Here is a 16863-nt window from a genome sequence, read left to right as displayed (position 1 = left end):
GTACTCTGAAAAATGTAGTCTTCTGTCCCATGAAGCTTCTTGTTCCAGACTTTAAACAGTACACTGGGGATCTTGTTTTTCCAAAGGCACGAACCTCCCCCTGACACACACACACGTTTAATCCCGATCAACTTAATGTATAGATCAAAGGAAAGAAGCAGCACACAACGTGCTTCAAGCCCCAGTTTGCATAGACTTAGATCTCACTTTGTGAGATCAAATTCTACTTTTTTACAATTCTAAATGTGGGAATAGTCATTAAATGATAAACAGAAAGAAAACAGATCAAGTCCATACAGCCCAAGTGGAAAAACACGAGAAGCCTCCACTCCAGTTTTGTCCATGTCTAAGCAAACCCCTCTCCTAACAGTCTCCATCAGGAGCCTCCATAAGGTTATTGCAAGCTAAAATACTGAAATGCAACTTAGTCTTATGCTAAGTAATAGCATGCAATTCATTATAAAGTAGTTGTGCCTACTATCGGAAAAATAGGCCATCGGGTGAAACGTATCATATTGGACAAAACAGCTGGAAGAAACAAACGATGAGGATACTTCAGAATCTGTTTCATTTTATAGGGTATATTTAATAAGGCTGACCATACACTAACGATACAACCAATATATAGTAAAATTAAAGTTCTTTACATAAATTGTTACAGTAGCAATTATTTCCAGAAAGTAGGTGGATTTAGTTGGCAATTATCAGGACTCATGTCAGTAATTTGTAATGTAAGAGCAATTAACATTTGTAGTCTGCCATTTGCATTATCACAGTAAAGCTTACACACTCATTTCACACACACATTAAGTATCCATGCCATATACACACCTTATAAAAAAAAAAAAAAAAAAAAAAAAAAAAAAAACAAAAACCCAAACAGCCGTAGAATGCAGAGGGACAGGCTTACAGCAGCTTTTCTTCAATGTACATTGAACTATGGCGTTAATGATCTGCCACAACCAAGAAAGCGTCTCCTGATTTAGAGTTCAGCTCTGCTCACAGAATCCATGAAAACCTGGTCTGTATTTTGCTAAGTAAAGCCAGTAGACAAGAACCACCAATTTGGTTACAACTCAGCACTAACTACTAGACTTTATTTCTTCCACGCATCAGATAATATCTATTTTACAGGCAACATAAAGCCTCTTAATCCCTTGTACAACCAGATTCGGTGGAACATTTTAACACAGTGGAGGCTATGCTTTGGGACAGCATCTTTAGTAACGTTTAACTCATCTGATGTTTTAACTTTATTTTTTGCAATCAGACAAAGATAAAGTGAGGAGAATACAACAGAAAGTGAAGAGAACAGAAAACAACATCACAGACATTTACTGCATATTCTGTCTGACAACTAGCATGATCAACTAATCTGGCTCTGTAATTCTGTCCCTTTCTCCTTTCCTTGTCTCCAGACACAAAACATTAAAACAAACACGACATCTCAGTTCAGCAAATTAATTAGTTCCTTACCTATTCTGTTAAATCAATGCCTAAAAGTAAATATCTGTTGCAAAGTCACAAAGATTTAACCAAGATGAAAGGAAGTCCTAATTTCCAGCTGATAAAATTATGAATCCATAATTAGATGCCATACTTCCAACGTGAATTAAGTTTTTAATTTATATTAATACATATCGGGACCGCAAAAGAAATTAATGTCTTAATTTAGACAGCAGAGAGCCTGTGAAGTCAGCCATACTTTCCTTCCACATCTAGGTTGCACGACTCTTACTCCTAAGATTACCCAAAAATACATCACACGTTCCTGCTAAGCTGCAGACAGACAGTGTCCCAGGCTTTTGCAGCCTCACAGACTACAGTAAATCACACCGGTTGGGCTCTAATAAACCTCTACTACTGCGAAGTGCTGGATGTTAAGCTCCAGCTTTTCTGATTTGTGTACCAACAAACTCCTCCTTGCAGAGCAGGGACCAAGAGAGCATGTGCTGCGGCACACAGGCACAGCACAGCATATCGCCGAGTGGCACTGTCTGTCACTCCTGCCACCTCGCTGGCTCTGGATCTGCTGCTCTGGAACAGGGTCAGGCACCAACCGCAGCTCTACCTTCCCTTTGTAGCTGAGCAGCTGGTGTTGCACCATCTCCTCAGTCACGTCAACTCTGTGGTAGCTCAGAGCTCTGTCTTTGGCTATGTCTGCACCATCCAAAGACACTTAAGAGGTTTTTAATTAAACTAAAATTACATTTTATTTTAATTAATTTTTTGGATAAAAGCAAAAGTACCTATTAGTAGTTTCACCCACAGAAGACAATGCATTCCCTAAAGAGTTTATAAACTAATCTTGATCAAAAGTCAGGAAGTGGCAGCCACAGTTAAATGCAGATAGCGGATTAAGCAGTAAGAATATGTAAATGCTTCGCTGGTTCACGGGAACTGTAGAAGGCTCACAGATTTAACCACTTGGATTTTTATGTGTTCTTTTTAACAGGTTAAATTTCAAATGTAATTTGAGTTTGATTTGTTGATTTTGAGTATTTCAAAAGCCCTAAAGAACACCCTATTTTAATATATGTAAAACACTCATTGAATTGTGCTACCTATTTTACATATATCTGAAATGCAAACCTTTGGTAGGTCCTTTCTTGTTCTGCATGGCCTGCTGTTCCTCTGTAATATTCAAGCGTCGAACCACATCAGCAAGGGCAGATTTGAGCAGCTGGATGTCATCTTCCTGCATCTGGACACGTTGCTCCAGAGAGGCAATGCGATCCATTACCTCCATACTGCTTGCAGCAGAGGCACTGTCATCTAAGTAAAAAAGCAGAAAAAGATGCATTATCAGCCACGTATAACCATCATGGAATACCTTATACAGCTGGCTGCAGGTAAAGCCAAGGTTCTTCTCAGACCTGACGACGTCTTGAGGAAGAAAGTTATTAAGTGACCAAAAGGAAGAGATGGAAATAAAAAGAAAAAAAAAAAGATGAGTAGCTAAGTAAAATGTGATCATGAGGTTGGCTTCAGGGCTACTTAGTGTTAATTGGGCCTCACTATTAATTATCTACATGTCTGAACTGGAGTGATCAACCATCACCCTTCACTGTTCTGCTCAACACAACATTTTGGCGCCGGCAGGCATTCAGGTAGAGAGCTATATTTTCTGACACACTACACACCCTTCCAGATTTTTCTCTCTCACATGTATGACAGAATGTACACATTAGACATATATAAGCCACAGATAGGCCTACACTTCTTCAAGTTATTGTCCACAGACTGGAGAATAGATATTAACCCCATCTGCTAACTCTTAATTTGCACCAGCAGCTTTACAAGAAGATTCTCTCCGACTGAAATAGAAACAGTAAATAAAGCAGAATTACTCAGTAATTGTACTCTTAGCATGCAAATTCTTAAAAGAGTCATTACTTTGCATACAATTCACCCATTATTTGGAAATTACACACAGAAGCTTAAAGTCTGCAACTCCCTGATGAGGACTATGCATTCTTTCCACCCAAAAGTAGTAATAAGGATATTTTTCCTAAATGAGTACTTTCTTTACACGCCAGTTCCTATCAAACAGAAACATTGTAATTTCTTAGAATATTAAGTTAGGAAAAAGAAGAAGAAAGGAAGACAAAAGCAATGCCAAAGATGTCAAAGTCAGTATCTATTAGGGGGGAAAAAAAGTGCATTTTTTAAAGAAAATTGCAAGGTTTTATTTAAGGAGATGAATTTGAAACCTAAAAAAGTTGGGTATTAACTTACTGGATCATTTTAAGTAATATTAGGAAGTGATGATTGGATTACAGTTTTCATTTAAAGACTTAATAAGTTATGCTTTAGCAAAAATGGATATCTGTGCTACTTTCTGCAATCATAATTTACTTCTCCCTCATTCCTAATGCGAGTCCACAGCACGTATTTCTTCTGTTAAAGGCAATCCCTCTCTGTGAAAAAGCTGGCATTTGTTTTCATTTCTTGTGTACTTAATTCTCCTCCATTCCAAACCAGTTTTCCACTTCTTTTGTACAAGGGCATAAAATGAAAGTTAAATAGCTTGTGTGTAATAATAACAAGTGTTGAATTTTACAACAAAGTGCTTCAAACAGGAAAACGACAGCTTCTGAGTGCATTCAAAAGTATGTCCAAAAATACTAATACATACAAACTTTTAATCAGAAAGATCTGGGGGAAAATTGCATTTAAAACTAAAAAAAAAAAAAAAAAAAACTTCCATTAATCTCCAAACCGTGCCAATACAAATTGATTTTGAAATCTGTTTGTAGGCTGTGTTTTGGCTTCCTTACCCCTCCCACCCCCAACAGCTATCTGCGGTTACCAAAAGCTGAATTAGAAAAAAAACTCAGAAACAACAACTATAACAATACTGACAGGCCACAAATAGCTACAGACCAAGATAGTTTAAGTTGCTTGTTAATTGTGTTACAGGATTTTCAGAGCATATTTAAAATATCAGCATTAGGCTATTATTAGGCTGAACACAATGGTAATGTAAGTATCTGGTTCTGAACAAACTAAATCAGAATTCAAGTTCCTGAAAAACGCTGAAAAACTCTTCCCATGACAAAGCTTTACAAACTTTGTCCTACCCAGACTTCAGCTCCGCGTAGGACTCTGTCCTGCAGCTGTTACAGGTAATTAATCCCCAAATTCAGCTTAGCAGCCGTGCTGGCAGCAGTATGAGCTGCCTGCAGAACTTAACCTTTCCTTGTACAAACAAAAGGCCCACGCTGCTCTAATGACTTTACACTTTAACTCAGCTGGAAATAACATGGATTAGCATACTGGACAATAGGCAACCAAATCAGAAGCTTGATTTAACCAATACAAGCCAAATTCAAACTTCAGCCATTCTGCCAAATTCAATATGACAGGGCATAGTTTTCTTCTGAATTCAGTCAACAAGAAATAGCCAACTCCCAAATTCAGGGCAGAGAAGGAAACCCAGAGAAATAGGCTGATGGTAAAACGATCAACCCTTGTTACAAAAGAAAACATCCTCATTAAAGTATCAAGTTCACAAATTTTTAAGTGTTTAGACACAGTAATTTTGCCCAAACATAAATCTTCAAGTAGTAAATCAGTAGCACTGGTTTCCTTGTAGTCTTGTAAGAAATCACTCCCACTAATAGCTATTAAGATGTACAGCTCTCTTCTGAGCCGGCAATGTGCGCTCGCAGCCCAGAAAGCCAACTGTGTCCTCGGCTGCATCACCAGCAGCATGGCCAGCAGGTCGAGGGAAGGGGATTCTGCCCCCTATTCTGCTTTGGTGAGACCCCACCTGGGGTACTGTGTCCAGCTCTAGGGCCCCCAGCATAAGGGCATGGACCTGTTGGAGTGGGTCCAGAGGAGGACCACAAAGATGATGAGAGGGCTGGAGCACCTCTGCTGTGAGGACAGGCTGAGAGAGTTGGGGTTGTTCAGCCTGGAGAAGAGAAGGCTCCAGGGAGGCCTTACGTAGGCCTTCCAGTACCTAAAGAGGGCCTACAGGAAGGATGGGGAGGGACTCTTTATCAGGGAGTGTAACGATAGGATACAGGGTAATGGCCTCAAACTGAAAGAGGGTAGATTTAGATTGGATATCGGGAAGAAATTCTTTACTGTGAGGGTGGTGAGGCACTGGAACAGGTTGCCCAGGGAAGTTGTGGCTGCTCCATCCCTGGAAGTGTTCAAGGCCAGGCTGGATGGGGCTTTAAGCAGCCTGGTCTGGTGGGAGGTGTCCCTGCCCATGGCAGAGGGGTTGGAACTAGATGATCTTCAAGGTCCCTTCCAACTCTAACCATTCTATGATTCTTCCCCCTTCTCCCAGCTGCCGCTGTGACTCTTCACCTTGCATATTTGCTGACCAACAGGCATGAAGAAACCATTCCTCTGGACACAGCGTGTCCGCACCTTCCGCTATCACCATTCCTCCTGATCCTTGGAAACAGAATCCTCATCTTTGCTGCAACCTACAACTTCCTTTTTATGGTTGTGACCTCATTGAATGCAGTTCCCTTCCAAGGGAAGGTAAAAGAATAGAATCTTAACAACTCTCAGTAAGATTGCAACTGAAGACAAGACTTCCTAGAGTCCAGTCACACTTCACTTTTTGCCTCCCCTTTGCATGCATATACAAGTAAGGTAGAAGAGAGTCACAGAAGATAATAAAACTATGTTTTCTGAAGAATGAGAAGTTCAATTATAAAATAAGTGTAACCTGTTTGTTATGCAAGTAGAGGATGGAATGTTCTTGCCATTTAGATCGTTATATCTGAGTATGTTGAGCAATAAAGTGACAACTTCAATGCAGCCAAATAAGCAAAGTGGTATGGTGTCAGAAAAGACAAAAAAAATAATTAATTATATGAACTAAATTCAATAATATTAGCAACTCTAACAGCGTCAATATACTTAGATTTGGCGACCTCTTTGCAATCTAGCTGTCATAAAACCCACAGATGTTCACCATCTTGAAAGGTGCATGAAGGAGACTGCAAATCCAAACAATCTGCCTTGAAGCATCAGATCTACTTATCAGTCACTACCACCACTTTTGCCCATGGACAGACAGAGCAGATATCATATCACCTACACTGGTAGCATCGATAGAACATCAGAATTAATTATCACCTCTTTTTCATCAATGAGAGGAAAAAGGACTTTTAAAGTGAAATTTATGCAACCTGTTTTTAGAAATCTGAAGTGAATCACTTTCTACAAGTGTTCATTACATTTCATTTCTTTTCATGGATTATAATGCAAGTCTAAATCACTGTCTCAAACATGTAAATCTATATCTCACGAGACAAATGCCACCTACAATGTCCAAAATTAGATAAAATGAGAAGGTATCAATTCAGATGCCTGATTTTTCATCATAATACATATTTGTGGTAAAGCTTGGAAAGAAGAGTCATTTGTCATTTAGGCTTTGCTGACATTCTGCAGGTTTCAAAGAGAAGGCAGCAGAAAAAGGGAATGTTCTTCATGCCTCTCTTTAAATTTTCCAGCCAGCTAATCCATGATCTCATAGATTGGAAAGATTTCTTGTGGCAAACTAAAAGACAATACTGAGTCAGATGATTAATCTGCTTCCAGAGCGCCTTCCAGTTTTTCAGCAATTTATTGCTTGAACTCAGCCAAATGTGAAGAAACATCTGAAGCAAAGCCAACAACAGGACGTGTATGCTGTTTACAGGAATTATTTCAGTATTATTTCATTGTATGTAGGCTAAAGCTAAATGACATACTTACACTAGTAGTTAGAAGGAAGCATATTAAAATGCATACTATAGATTTTACCCGCTGGAAAACCTAAATCTGAACTGTACATTAATGGTGCAGGAAATAATTAAAATTAAAATAGACTTGGCATTTCCCTCCCAAGAACTACTTCATTAAACATATTTCACCTTTGCTTTATGCAGTCATTAATTTTGAGGCTATCTTGTCCAGTTTAGACCATGGCAGCTAATTAAGCAGTGGAAACATTAGGTACCAATTCTCAAAAGACTGGCAAACACATTTGAGTTTATTCAATCTACACGGTCTCTTTGGAGCACCAATTAACAGGATCAAATTGTACATTAAGTACTTCCAAAATTTTTCAGGATACATTCTGTACATTATAAGTTTGTAAAGTACCTAGCACAATGGGGGTGTGGGTTACTAGAAACTATTATAACACTTTAAAAGCAGCATCTTAAAGCCTTTGCCAGAGTTGTGCCTGAATTTAGACACTCTGCAGGACATCAGAAAAGAAAATCTAAGCCTGCTGGGGACAGCGAATTCCAGCAGTGGTCTCCAGCAAAAATTAAAGATAATCCGCATGATGGAAAACATAGCAAAGAATGGCAGTGAAAACGCAACATCACCTGTGCACAGAGATGCCCTTCTTCTAGGATAAAGATATAGATTGTGCCAACAAGCCTGAATTGAGCTTAACTGGTAGGAATACTTTCAGTCATTGAAAGATACCGGTAAGTGTTTCACACTCTGCACTTCTGAAATTAATTAGTATAAGTATTTACATTCCTTGGAAATTGCTATGAACTTTAGGACCACTACTAGAGCCTTATGAAACAAGCACATGGACAGAAAGCAATCCTCCACCCGCAGCACGCAGCCAACTGTATGGTGGAATACAGTAGCTGCTGAGAAAGCCCACGACACCAAAGGAGAGGAAGTTAAGAACAGCATTTATTAAAAAATAAGCAAACAAAAAAGCACAATCTGGCAGCTGAATTTAGATAGGGAAAACTAAAGACTGGATTTGACCAAGCAAGCAGGTAAGAACAGTGAAGATACTACACTTCCAGGAGCATTTTTCCACCCATAAAGGCCCACATTTTTCAGACTCCACTAACTCTGCAAAGCTGTCAGATGTGGCACATGTCACTTGGTACACATTTGGCAACCTCCTCTTCTCCTGCCCACATCATCACTGAGATCTCATGCAAGTAATTGAGTTACTTAAACTATTTTCTTCAAGCTCCCTGGGAGTCACACTACCACTAACTTTCAAATGACCTCTCCGCTTCACCTCTCTCAATGCCATCTGTTTAGCTTGCAACTCTAACAGTGCAGAAAAAAAATGCCTCTGTGGCAGGCATCTCCTACATCTTCAAAATCCTGTCCTCCCTTTTTGGTTCATTTTATGCATCTTTGAGTCTGGGGCACAGATGTCAGCCAGACAACCTATTTGATAGATACAGTCTGTCTGAATTTACAGCAGCAGAGAGGAAAAAGGAGAATTAGGAAGAGACACAGCCATAAAAAATCCAAGGTTTAAAATGAAAACGTCTCACAAAATGAAGGCAAGCAATTCGCTGTGGCACATAAACAGGGGAATGCAGCCTGGACACTGTTGCCAGGCTTAGATGCAAGATCTGGAAAAGACCAAGTATTCTCCTCGTAGCAAGTTCTGTGGCATAATGTCAGCGGTCGTTTGCAGACCAAAAGACTCTCTGTGCAAGAGAACAATGGGAAAATAAAACAGCACGTTTAGTTTCCTTTGACACCACCACGCCAAGCATCTTTGTTTAAAAGATTAGTGTCCACAGTATTGCACAGACTAAATATCTTTCCTCCATCCACTTTTCTAATGCAAAACATTGTACCGTACCTGAAACACAGCAGCAGCTTTCCAGGCTTGTCTCCTGGGGACAATGACAACACATATGGGCAACAGCTTATCATAAAGTCTGGTACACACTGGACTGGTCTGCTAGACCCTGATTTGACCAGATTAGAGATTTCCACTGTGAGAAGCAAGTGGATTTAAAGCCCAAAATAATGTTATCCTATTTAATCTTGTTATTTTGTGTGGTTAGGGAAAAAACAGACAGAAATCTTTAACTACAGTTAAAACTGCAAAAGCATGTTGCTTTACATGAAGTTTCAGAAAGCCAAACTGGTGGCCAGCTGAACACTTAAAGGAACAGCCTTTATGATGTCAAATCCTCTAATTGCATTCTGTTATAAAAGTATATAAAATAGGATAAAAGCGCAAGCACCATATCTGCTTTTTTAGCTGGAAAGCTTTGATTGTGAGGAACAAGAAATCACATCTAATCTTTAAACCTGATAGCTATAGGAATAATACCATGCCTATCCACAAGCTTACATATGGACATGTGCATACTGTCTCCGAACAGGTAGGACAACTTTTCAGTTCAATCCCTATTCTAATGCATGTACTTAAGATAAGAGTGATTAGCATTGCAAGGAGATGCCCTAGTTGGGTACAATCAGGTGCATCTCACAGTGAGTAATCTGAACAGACCAGATTAGTTTTTCCATGTCCTCACAAGGTATGGATGTGTAGGAGGAAACGGGAAGAAGACATCTCTATCCCACACATCCGCCTAATGCCGTACTCTGGACTGCACTGGGAACCCAAGAGATAGGTGATCTAAAAGAGACCGCAGCAACAGTAATGTAAAGCATCATCTTGTGGGAACAGACCACTTCTAAACCATACTAATAAAAAAATTGTAATCCAAATATTACTCATCTACTATATATGGATTACAGATGGTTATTTCTGTGAACAGTATTTTCCCTCCTCCAATATAGAGAGCTATTGTAGTCCGGTATTTATAAAATATTATTACTGTATTTCCCAACATGCGCTGAGGAATAACTTGCCCTTTTACAGTTTTACCACTAGAAACTTAAAGACGGGAATATAATTTCCTAAAATTAGAAGCAGAATTTGAAAGGATAAATCCATAATAGCAATCATCACTCAGAGCCTCACAGCTGGGTGCACTGTATTCATTAACAAAATGGGAGAGAAGAAAATTATCTTAACAGAAAATTCTCAGAAAGTTCCTTGTGGCTAATTAGTCAGCAATCACTGTAGCAAAATTATAAGCATGTGCCCTTGACCTGCCTGTGGCTGTCGAGCTATAACCAGCAGCTTACCGGTTTTTCCCTAACAGATGGTAGATGAGCTTCTATTTGGAATTCAACCAGTTAAAAATTATCTTCCTCAATACTGCTTAAGTGGAAGAAATTTTTGACACATCAATAAATTAGAGGAATCTTCCCCAGAAGAGGTCTATCAGTGTAAATGCTTTCCAGTTCAGAGTTACTGTGCTGGCTGTGTTGAGCATAGAAATCAATAGAAAACGTTTTAACAAATTATCATTCCTCCAGACTATGCTGGGATCAGTTCGTAACATAAAAAAAAGCCCCAAACATTGTGAACAAAAGTCAGGAGAGTAAAGATGACCGTCTGTAGCATAATATTAATGCAAGGATAGTAGCTTGAAAAAAGTAACATCATGGGATCTGCCTAGAGTTAAGAAGCTGAAGACACAGCCTAATGTGAACTCATAAAGAACAGAACCAGGAGGGTAATCAGCAGAGGTATTGCAGGGCAGAAGAGCTGGGCTGTGTTTTACCGTCTTATCTTCTCAGTGATGTACTGAGGATATGCTTGTATCACACCCTTAAGAACAAGAGAAGAAAAGCAGATTGTGGAACACACGAGAATATTTACAATGACTCTCATCTCCACGTCACAGCCACGGCTCAACATCCAAGTCATCCTACAAAAGATAGCAAGGGATGAACTCAAATTCATCACGTGATGTACGCGAATAAGACTTCAGCTTTTGTTTAGCACCTTTAGACAAAAAGAACCAACTTCGATGCAAGATTTGCTTCTCTTAAACGTGTTTTAAACCACACGCAGATAAAAACCATACACCGGTACACACAAAACGTTTCCTTAGAAACTTTATCAGTACTTAGCTCAATATATTTTCACTTTCTTTAGAAAACCTGTATATCTCCACTGGACTCTTCAACTATGCCATATGCAAGCAAAGCAGAAAGATTTAGTTTTACTTGCAGTCAGGGCAGATTTAAAGGGCAAGAAAACTGATTTAAAACATCATTTAAAAGTTAGTGATGTCAGCCCATGGTAACACATTACAACCCAATTTTATTTTATCTTGTTTCCTAGAGAAAAGTTGATTCACACTGGCAAGAAACCACTAAGACATATCAGTCACCAGTCGATCTGCAATTAAATGCAACTTTACGTTACATTAGAGAGCGCACTACATAAACACTTAAGAAACTACTTACGTTTGCATATATTTCTTCACTTTCCTAGCTTCCATATTAGATGCTAGAATGGCAACTGATACTCAAATTTACTTGAACCTTTAACTTTTTACCTATAATTTTTTATAATCTGCATTTTAATGAAAATAATAATCATATATGCCTAAGGTTTTAAAAACCAAATTGAAAATCCTATTAAACCTCAGAAATACATAAGCTCATAAAACACTTTTTCCATTTGAGAAATTAAAGACTTACTAAAACTGAGATTACATCAATAGAAAGTAATCCATAGTTATTGATTTGAAATAGATTGCGTTTTGCTTATTTCATAAGTGTATCCTTCGAGAATCAAGAATTGGAAAGTCTCGGCCTCTAATCAATAGCATTTATTTGTAAGATTAAGAAAAAACCCAAACATTCTGCACTTACTTTTCTTAAAGGCTTAACAGCTTTTTAAATTGTTTTCTGTAGACTCAAACTAAGCAACATAATACAAAAAGAACACAACATTCCTCCTGCACCTGCAGAAAGGGTTATTGATGTCAAAAGCAGATTTATCACTTTTGCAAACTCTGGTTACTTGTTCTCAGTGAATGGCTTCACTTCCAGCAGTGGTCTGACTTTTCTTCAGAACTCTGTACCTCGTGAATATTTTAGTTTCTGAAATTAATGCAGTATTAACATTAGATTTCATTGCCGGTTGTCACAAAGACAAATCACAATCTAAATATTTAAAGGAAAAAGTTCTTTCAAATTTAGAAAACTATTTTAAGTCTTCTTTTATAATCTGTCTTGTTCAGTACTGTCTTTCACAGTAATGTACAATTTTTTGCACTATTGCCAGGTTACCTAGGGCTCACGAGAAGTACTTGACTTAAATAGTGACAGCCTTGCTTGGATGGGAGAGGTAAAAAAAGCACACAGGATGCCCACAACAGACTGGTATTTTCCCATATTGCCCATCTTTGTCTTCAATTAGGGTTAAGTCTTCCTTTCATTTAATTCTGACAAACATAATATAATATAATAATATAATTGATAGTAATATAATTTTTTATTCTAAAATCTTCAGACCATACATTCCCACTCTCCAGCAAAAAATCTTTACTGACATTAATGCAGAAAGAACAAACTGCCCTTGCCAAGGCCTCAAACACAGCCAGAGACACTGCATTTGATAGATTGTTAGATGTCCTGGTAATAACCAGGAAGACGACTGCTGGATACAGAAAAGGAAGAAAATCCCTTTATTCCCTACCCTTAAAAAGAAAAAAAAAAAAATCAGGTTTGTTTCAGGAAACAGAGAAACATACATAATCTGAAAAATTATTTGGTTTAAAATGCAGCTCCTCTAATTAAAGCCAATTTGCATTCTTTTTATTTTGAACTGGATTCCCTAGCATGAGATCATATTCTTATTTTTACCACAATGGAGTGCACGGCATTATCACAAATTTCCCCCAGCTGCGATGCCATTCCCAGCACACTGTGTAAGCGTGGTCCTGCTGCCCTGACAGAGCAAAGGAGCTGTACTCCAAGGCTGACCCCATCCTCTGCAGCATTTGGCAATGCTACAATGACATGCGCGTTGCCTGTTTTTAAAAGAAATCCAGCTTTTCGTGGAGGAGGAGACAAAGGAGGAGACTAAGATAATCTATTTTGTAGCTTCCATGTTTGTCAAAAAAAGTTTACAGATATGCTTTGATCAACTAATGCAGTATTTTATCTCCCCAAGGCTACACAGAGACCTCAGTAAGAGGGAGAGAGCCAGCAGATGTCTGATCCGCCCTTGGCTGGGAACAAGCCCCAGGCCAAGGTCCAAGCAGAGCCTGGCTCATGACTGCTCCTCTCCCTCAAGGACTTTCCGGGACTGATTTCCTTCTGGCAGCAGTCAGTACTTCTCCCGTATGAGTTTCACCTGAGAGGTTAGATGGGTGAAGGCTGTGCCGAGCCAATCCTTTCCCCAAAGCCATCTCCTAACGGCACTGAGCTGAAGTACTAGTGACAACAAACCCTGCAGAAAGCCTGGCTGATAAAGCTCTTGTCACCCCATGATTACCAAGCATCTGAGCTTCAACCTTCATGATAAAGTGGAGCCTACCAGCAAAGACAAACCTTTAAAGCTAATACGGCCAGACAGCCTTAGAACAAAAGTTCACGTGTGCTTAGCTCTTGATGTGGGTAGACCTTGCATAAGGGATACCTCTGTGTCCAAGTGTACAGACACAAGGTAGGGCAAGTATAGCCACTCAAACTAAATTAATTCAATATTTTCAGGGTTCTCACTTATGAGAACTTTTTACTTACTTATCTTCCCCTCTTTGGTCCTTTCTTTTCTCTTCTTGGTAGGCTACAACTTCAGAAGTCAAATTGAGAACATGCCAGGACACCATTTAACATTGCAATCTTTATTTACGATTCAAACAGGTACATTTTTAAAAGCAGTCCTGAACACAGATTAGCGGTCTCCAAGTATGTAAAGACAATTTCAGTGATAAGCTTTGCCCAAAACAGCACCCAGGTACAGTAAACTTCCTCACCCAGCACAGAGCAGTGATTTCCGTGGGCAGTAAGCCCAGCAACATACTGAACTTGGAAATCGTTAGATTTATGAGAGGAGGGAAAAAGGCTGAAACTGATTGGAAAACATTTCTCCCTACTGCACCAAAGAGATAGTTCAGAAAACCACATCTGCTCACAGCACATCAACTTTGTAAGCCAGACAAGGCCAGCAGAAGATGCCTTTTTTCAAAATACCCTTCCGTTTAGCAGAAGACAGACAAGAGTAAAGCCTAGTACAGAAAAGCTTCAGCATTAAAATACTTAGTTACGTAAAAGATACAAACATAATAAATAACTTATGGCAAGATACACCGATCAGAAGGTCATATTCCCAATATTTAACATGACCATTTAGGGAAACCCCCAGATGTCAGGCTCTCTCCATGGCAGAGAAGTCTCACCCCCAGGGCTACTCAGTAGTCTTACTTGTAACAAACAGTTTGCAAATGTTTATTCTTCACCAAAACCAAGCATTTTGTATTTGCAAAGTCAAAAGTTGAAGAGAAATGAAAAACCAATGTAGTTGATCAAGCATCCCCAGTTACAGTCAAGCCAACAAGCAACCTCTGTAGCAGTGAGTGCCACTAAGGCAAAGGAGTCACACATGAGCAACTATATTCTATCCACGCCTCCCTTTTTTTAATGGGAACAAGACAGCTTCATAAGCACAGTATTGATTAAAAAAAAAAAAAAAACCAAACCAAAAAAACCCCCAAAAACCCAAAACACCCAAAACCACAAAACCACAACCAAAAACAAACACCCACCAAAAAAACCCAACACCCAAACCCCAAGTATTTTACTGAAAAACACATTTTGAGCAGTCATTCACAGGGTGTGATGGTTCCCATTCCCTTTTCATTAAAAAAGAAAAATTCCTAGAAAAATATCTTTAATTTTTATATATATTTTTTTACTGTATTACAAGTACTTCAATGCCTTTCTATCTCTCCTTGATGGAAAAGGATAGGCTTTTGAACTGGCCATCAAATTTACTGGCTTTATATTTACTGGATTTCAAATTTACATTAAATACACTTACTGGATTTATTGGACTCATGGAAAGTCTATCTCGTTAAATGATCAAGGCAGAATTCCAACAAAAATTATAAGGAGTGATGAAGTAATTAGAAACACATGAATAAAACAGTTGTGTTTTAAGCTTCGTTATGCAGCCTTAGTTCTAACATTTTCTAACTTCCCAGAGTTTAAGAAGGACAGCTTAATAATTTTCCTAATTTTTCCAGAGGTGCTGGAAGTTTCTGCCTGCTGCTTCACCCACAGAAATAACCGACAGCAAGGAGAGTGTATTAGCATCTGTGGATCCATACCAGAAATAACAAAATATTTTATTTCAGAGATAACTGCCTACAGCAGAGCAAAGGCAAGACCCAAGAAATCTGAATTTCCTTACAAACTCTGCAAGGACTATGCTGTCACGGTGCTGGTTCTGGAGGCTTCTGCTCTTCAACCTTTTCCATGTCTGTTACGATGCTGGAATGAGTTGCCCAGAGAAGTTGCCCCATCCCTGCAGGTGTTCAATGCCAGGTTGGACAGGGCTCTGAGCAAACTGATCTAGTAGAGAGATGTCTCTGCCCATGGCAGGGGGGTCGGACTAGATCTTTAAAGGTCTCTTCCAACCCAAACCATTCTGTGATTCAACCTGTTCATAGTCTAGCCCCTTTCTATCCCTTTGCCCCTCTATTTGCCCTGTTCCTCCTTCTCCCGGTTCCCAGCATCCCTCACCAGACGTACCAGCCTGCTCCCCATGAGCTCATCCTCCCCACCGACCTGCTCAGACCCTCCCTCATCCCAGCCTACCCCAGGTCCCTCTTCCACTTCTGCACCTCCTGCTTCCTCCACACAGCCCCTGAGCTGCAGAGGGGCCAGGGCAGAGCAGAAGATACATCCCCTGCACCCATCACAGGTACAATCTACCCAGCCCTACCCCTACAGCCCTCAGGCAGGGTCTCTTTAGCTGTTCTGCTGGGTAGGTGAGGCAAGGGCTGGAGGACATTCAGTTGTGCTGCCAAGACCTGTAGATGAAGTTAGATTAACACCAGTGCTATCAGACACTACAGCACATGCAGCGGAATTATCATCTGCTATTTTGGCAGCTCACATCTCTGCTGCAAAGTATGATTTCTGAAAGACTCGCAGCATGGCAAATGGGATAGAGCAGCGGTGTGGTGGGAAAAGGGTCCCCCCGATGTGCCCAGTCCTCCAGAACTCAGCCTGACCTTCTCTCAAGAAACAAAAGTGGTGCTAAAAATTTGCAGAGAAATTAGGATCTAAAAGCTGGCAGCATTTTCTCCTCACTGTTGTTTTAAAAAAAGGGCTGAACAGTTTGAAACTGCCTATCAAACAGACTCCGAGGAACATATCGGTGTGCAGCACCAAGCCCAAGGGTCCAGATGTCACCCGTACACAGCCTGTACACGGTGCCAGCAGCGAGTTGCTACCCAACCCTCACAACTGGCTCCCGACTGCCCAAGGACAAGTCCCTGCAACTAACCTGATGGAAGAGCTTGCCCCACATGTCAAGTCAGAACATGCAGGGACACAGCCACCTCTGTGAGCTGCTCTGGGAGTCACCGTCCCAGGGTGGGGGTGAGTGTCTCCCACCAGCAGATACTGCAGAGAGCTGGCAGCGCTGGCAGGACTGGAGCTGAGCTCAGGGGGCTTCAGCAGATAGGAGTGGGTCCTGTTTGTCATGGAAGGAGCTGGGATCCAGTGTGGAAT

General features: G+C 40.0%; 1 protein-coding gene across 7 annotated transcripts in view; it reads right to left on the bottom strand.

The window, feature by feature from the left end:
• EML1 (EMAP like 1) overlaps positions 1 to 16863 on the bottom strand; it is a 131779-nt gene that overhangs the window by 53828 nt on the left and 61088 nt on the right. For all 7 annotated transcript variants that reach the window (XM_054198292.1, XM_054198287.1, XM_054198290.1 and 4 more), the window contains one exon: positions 2593 to 2775. In XM_054198292.1, coding sequence (XP_054054267.1) covers positions 2593 to 2775 — 183 coding nt within the window. The remainder of the gene's footprint in view (positions 1 to 2592; positions 2776 to 16863) is intronic.

Source organism: Rissa tridactyla, chromosome 4, assembly GCF_028500815.1.
Source record: "Rissa tridactyla isolate bRisTri1 chromosome 4, bRisTri1.patW.cur.20221130, whole genome shotgun sequence".
Lineage (NCBI taxonomy): Eukaryota > Metazoa > Chordata > Aves > Charadriiformes > Laridae > Rissa > Rissa tridactyla.
This window is presented reverse-complemented; position numbering and strand designations above follow the sequence as displayed.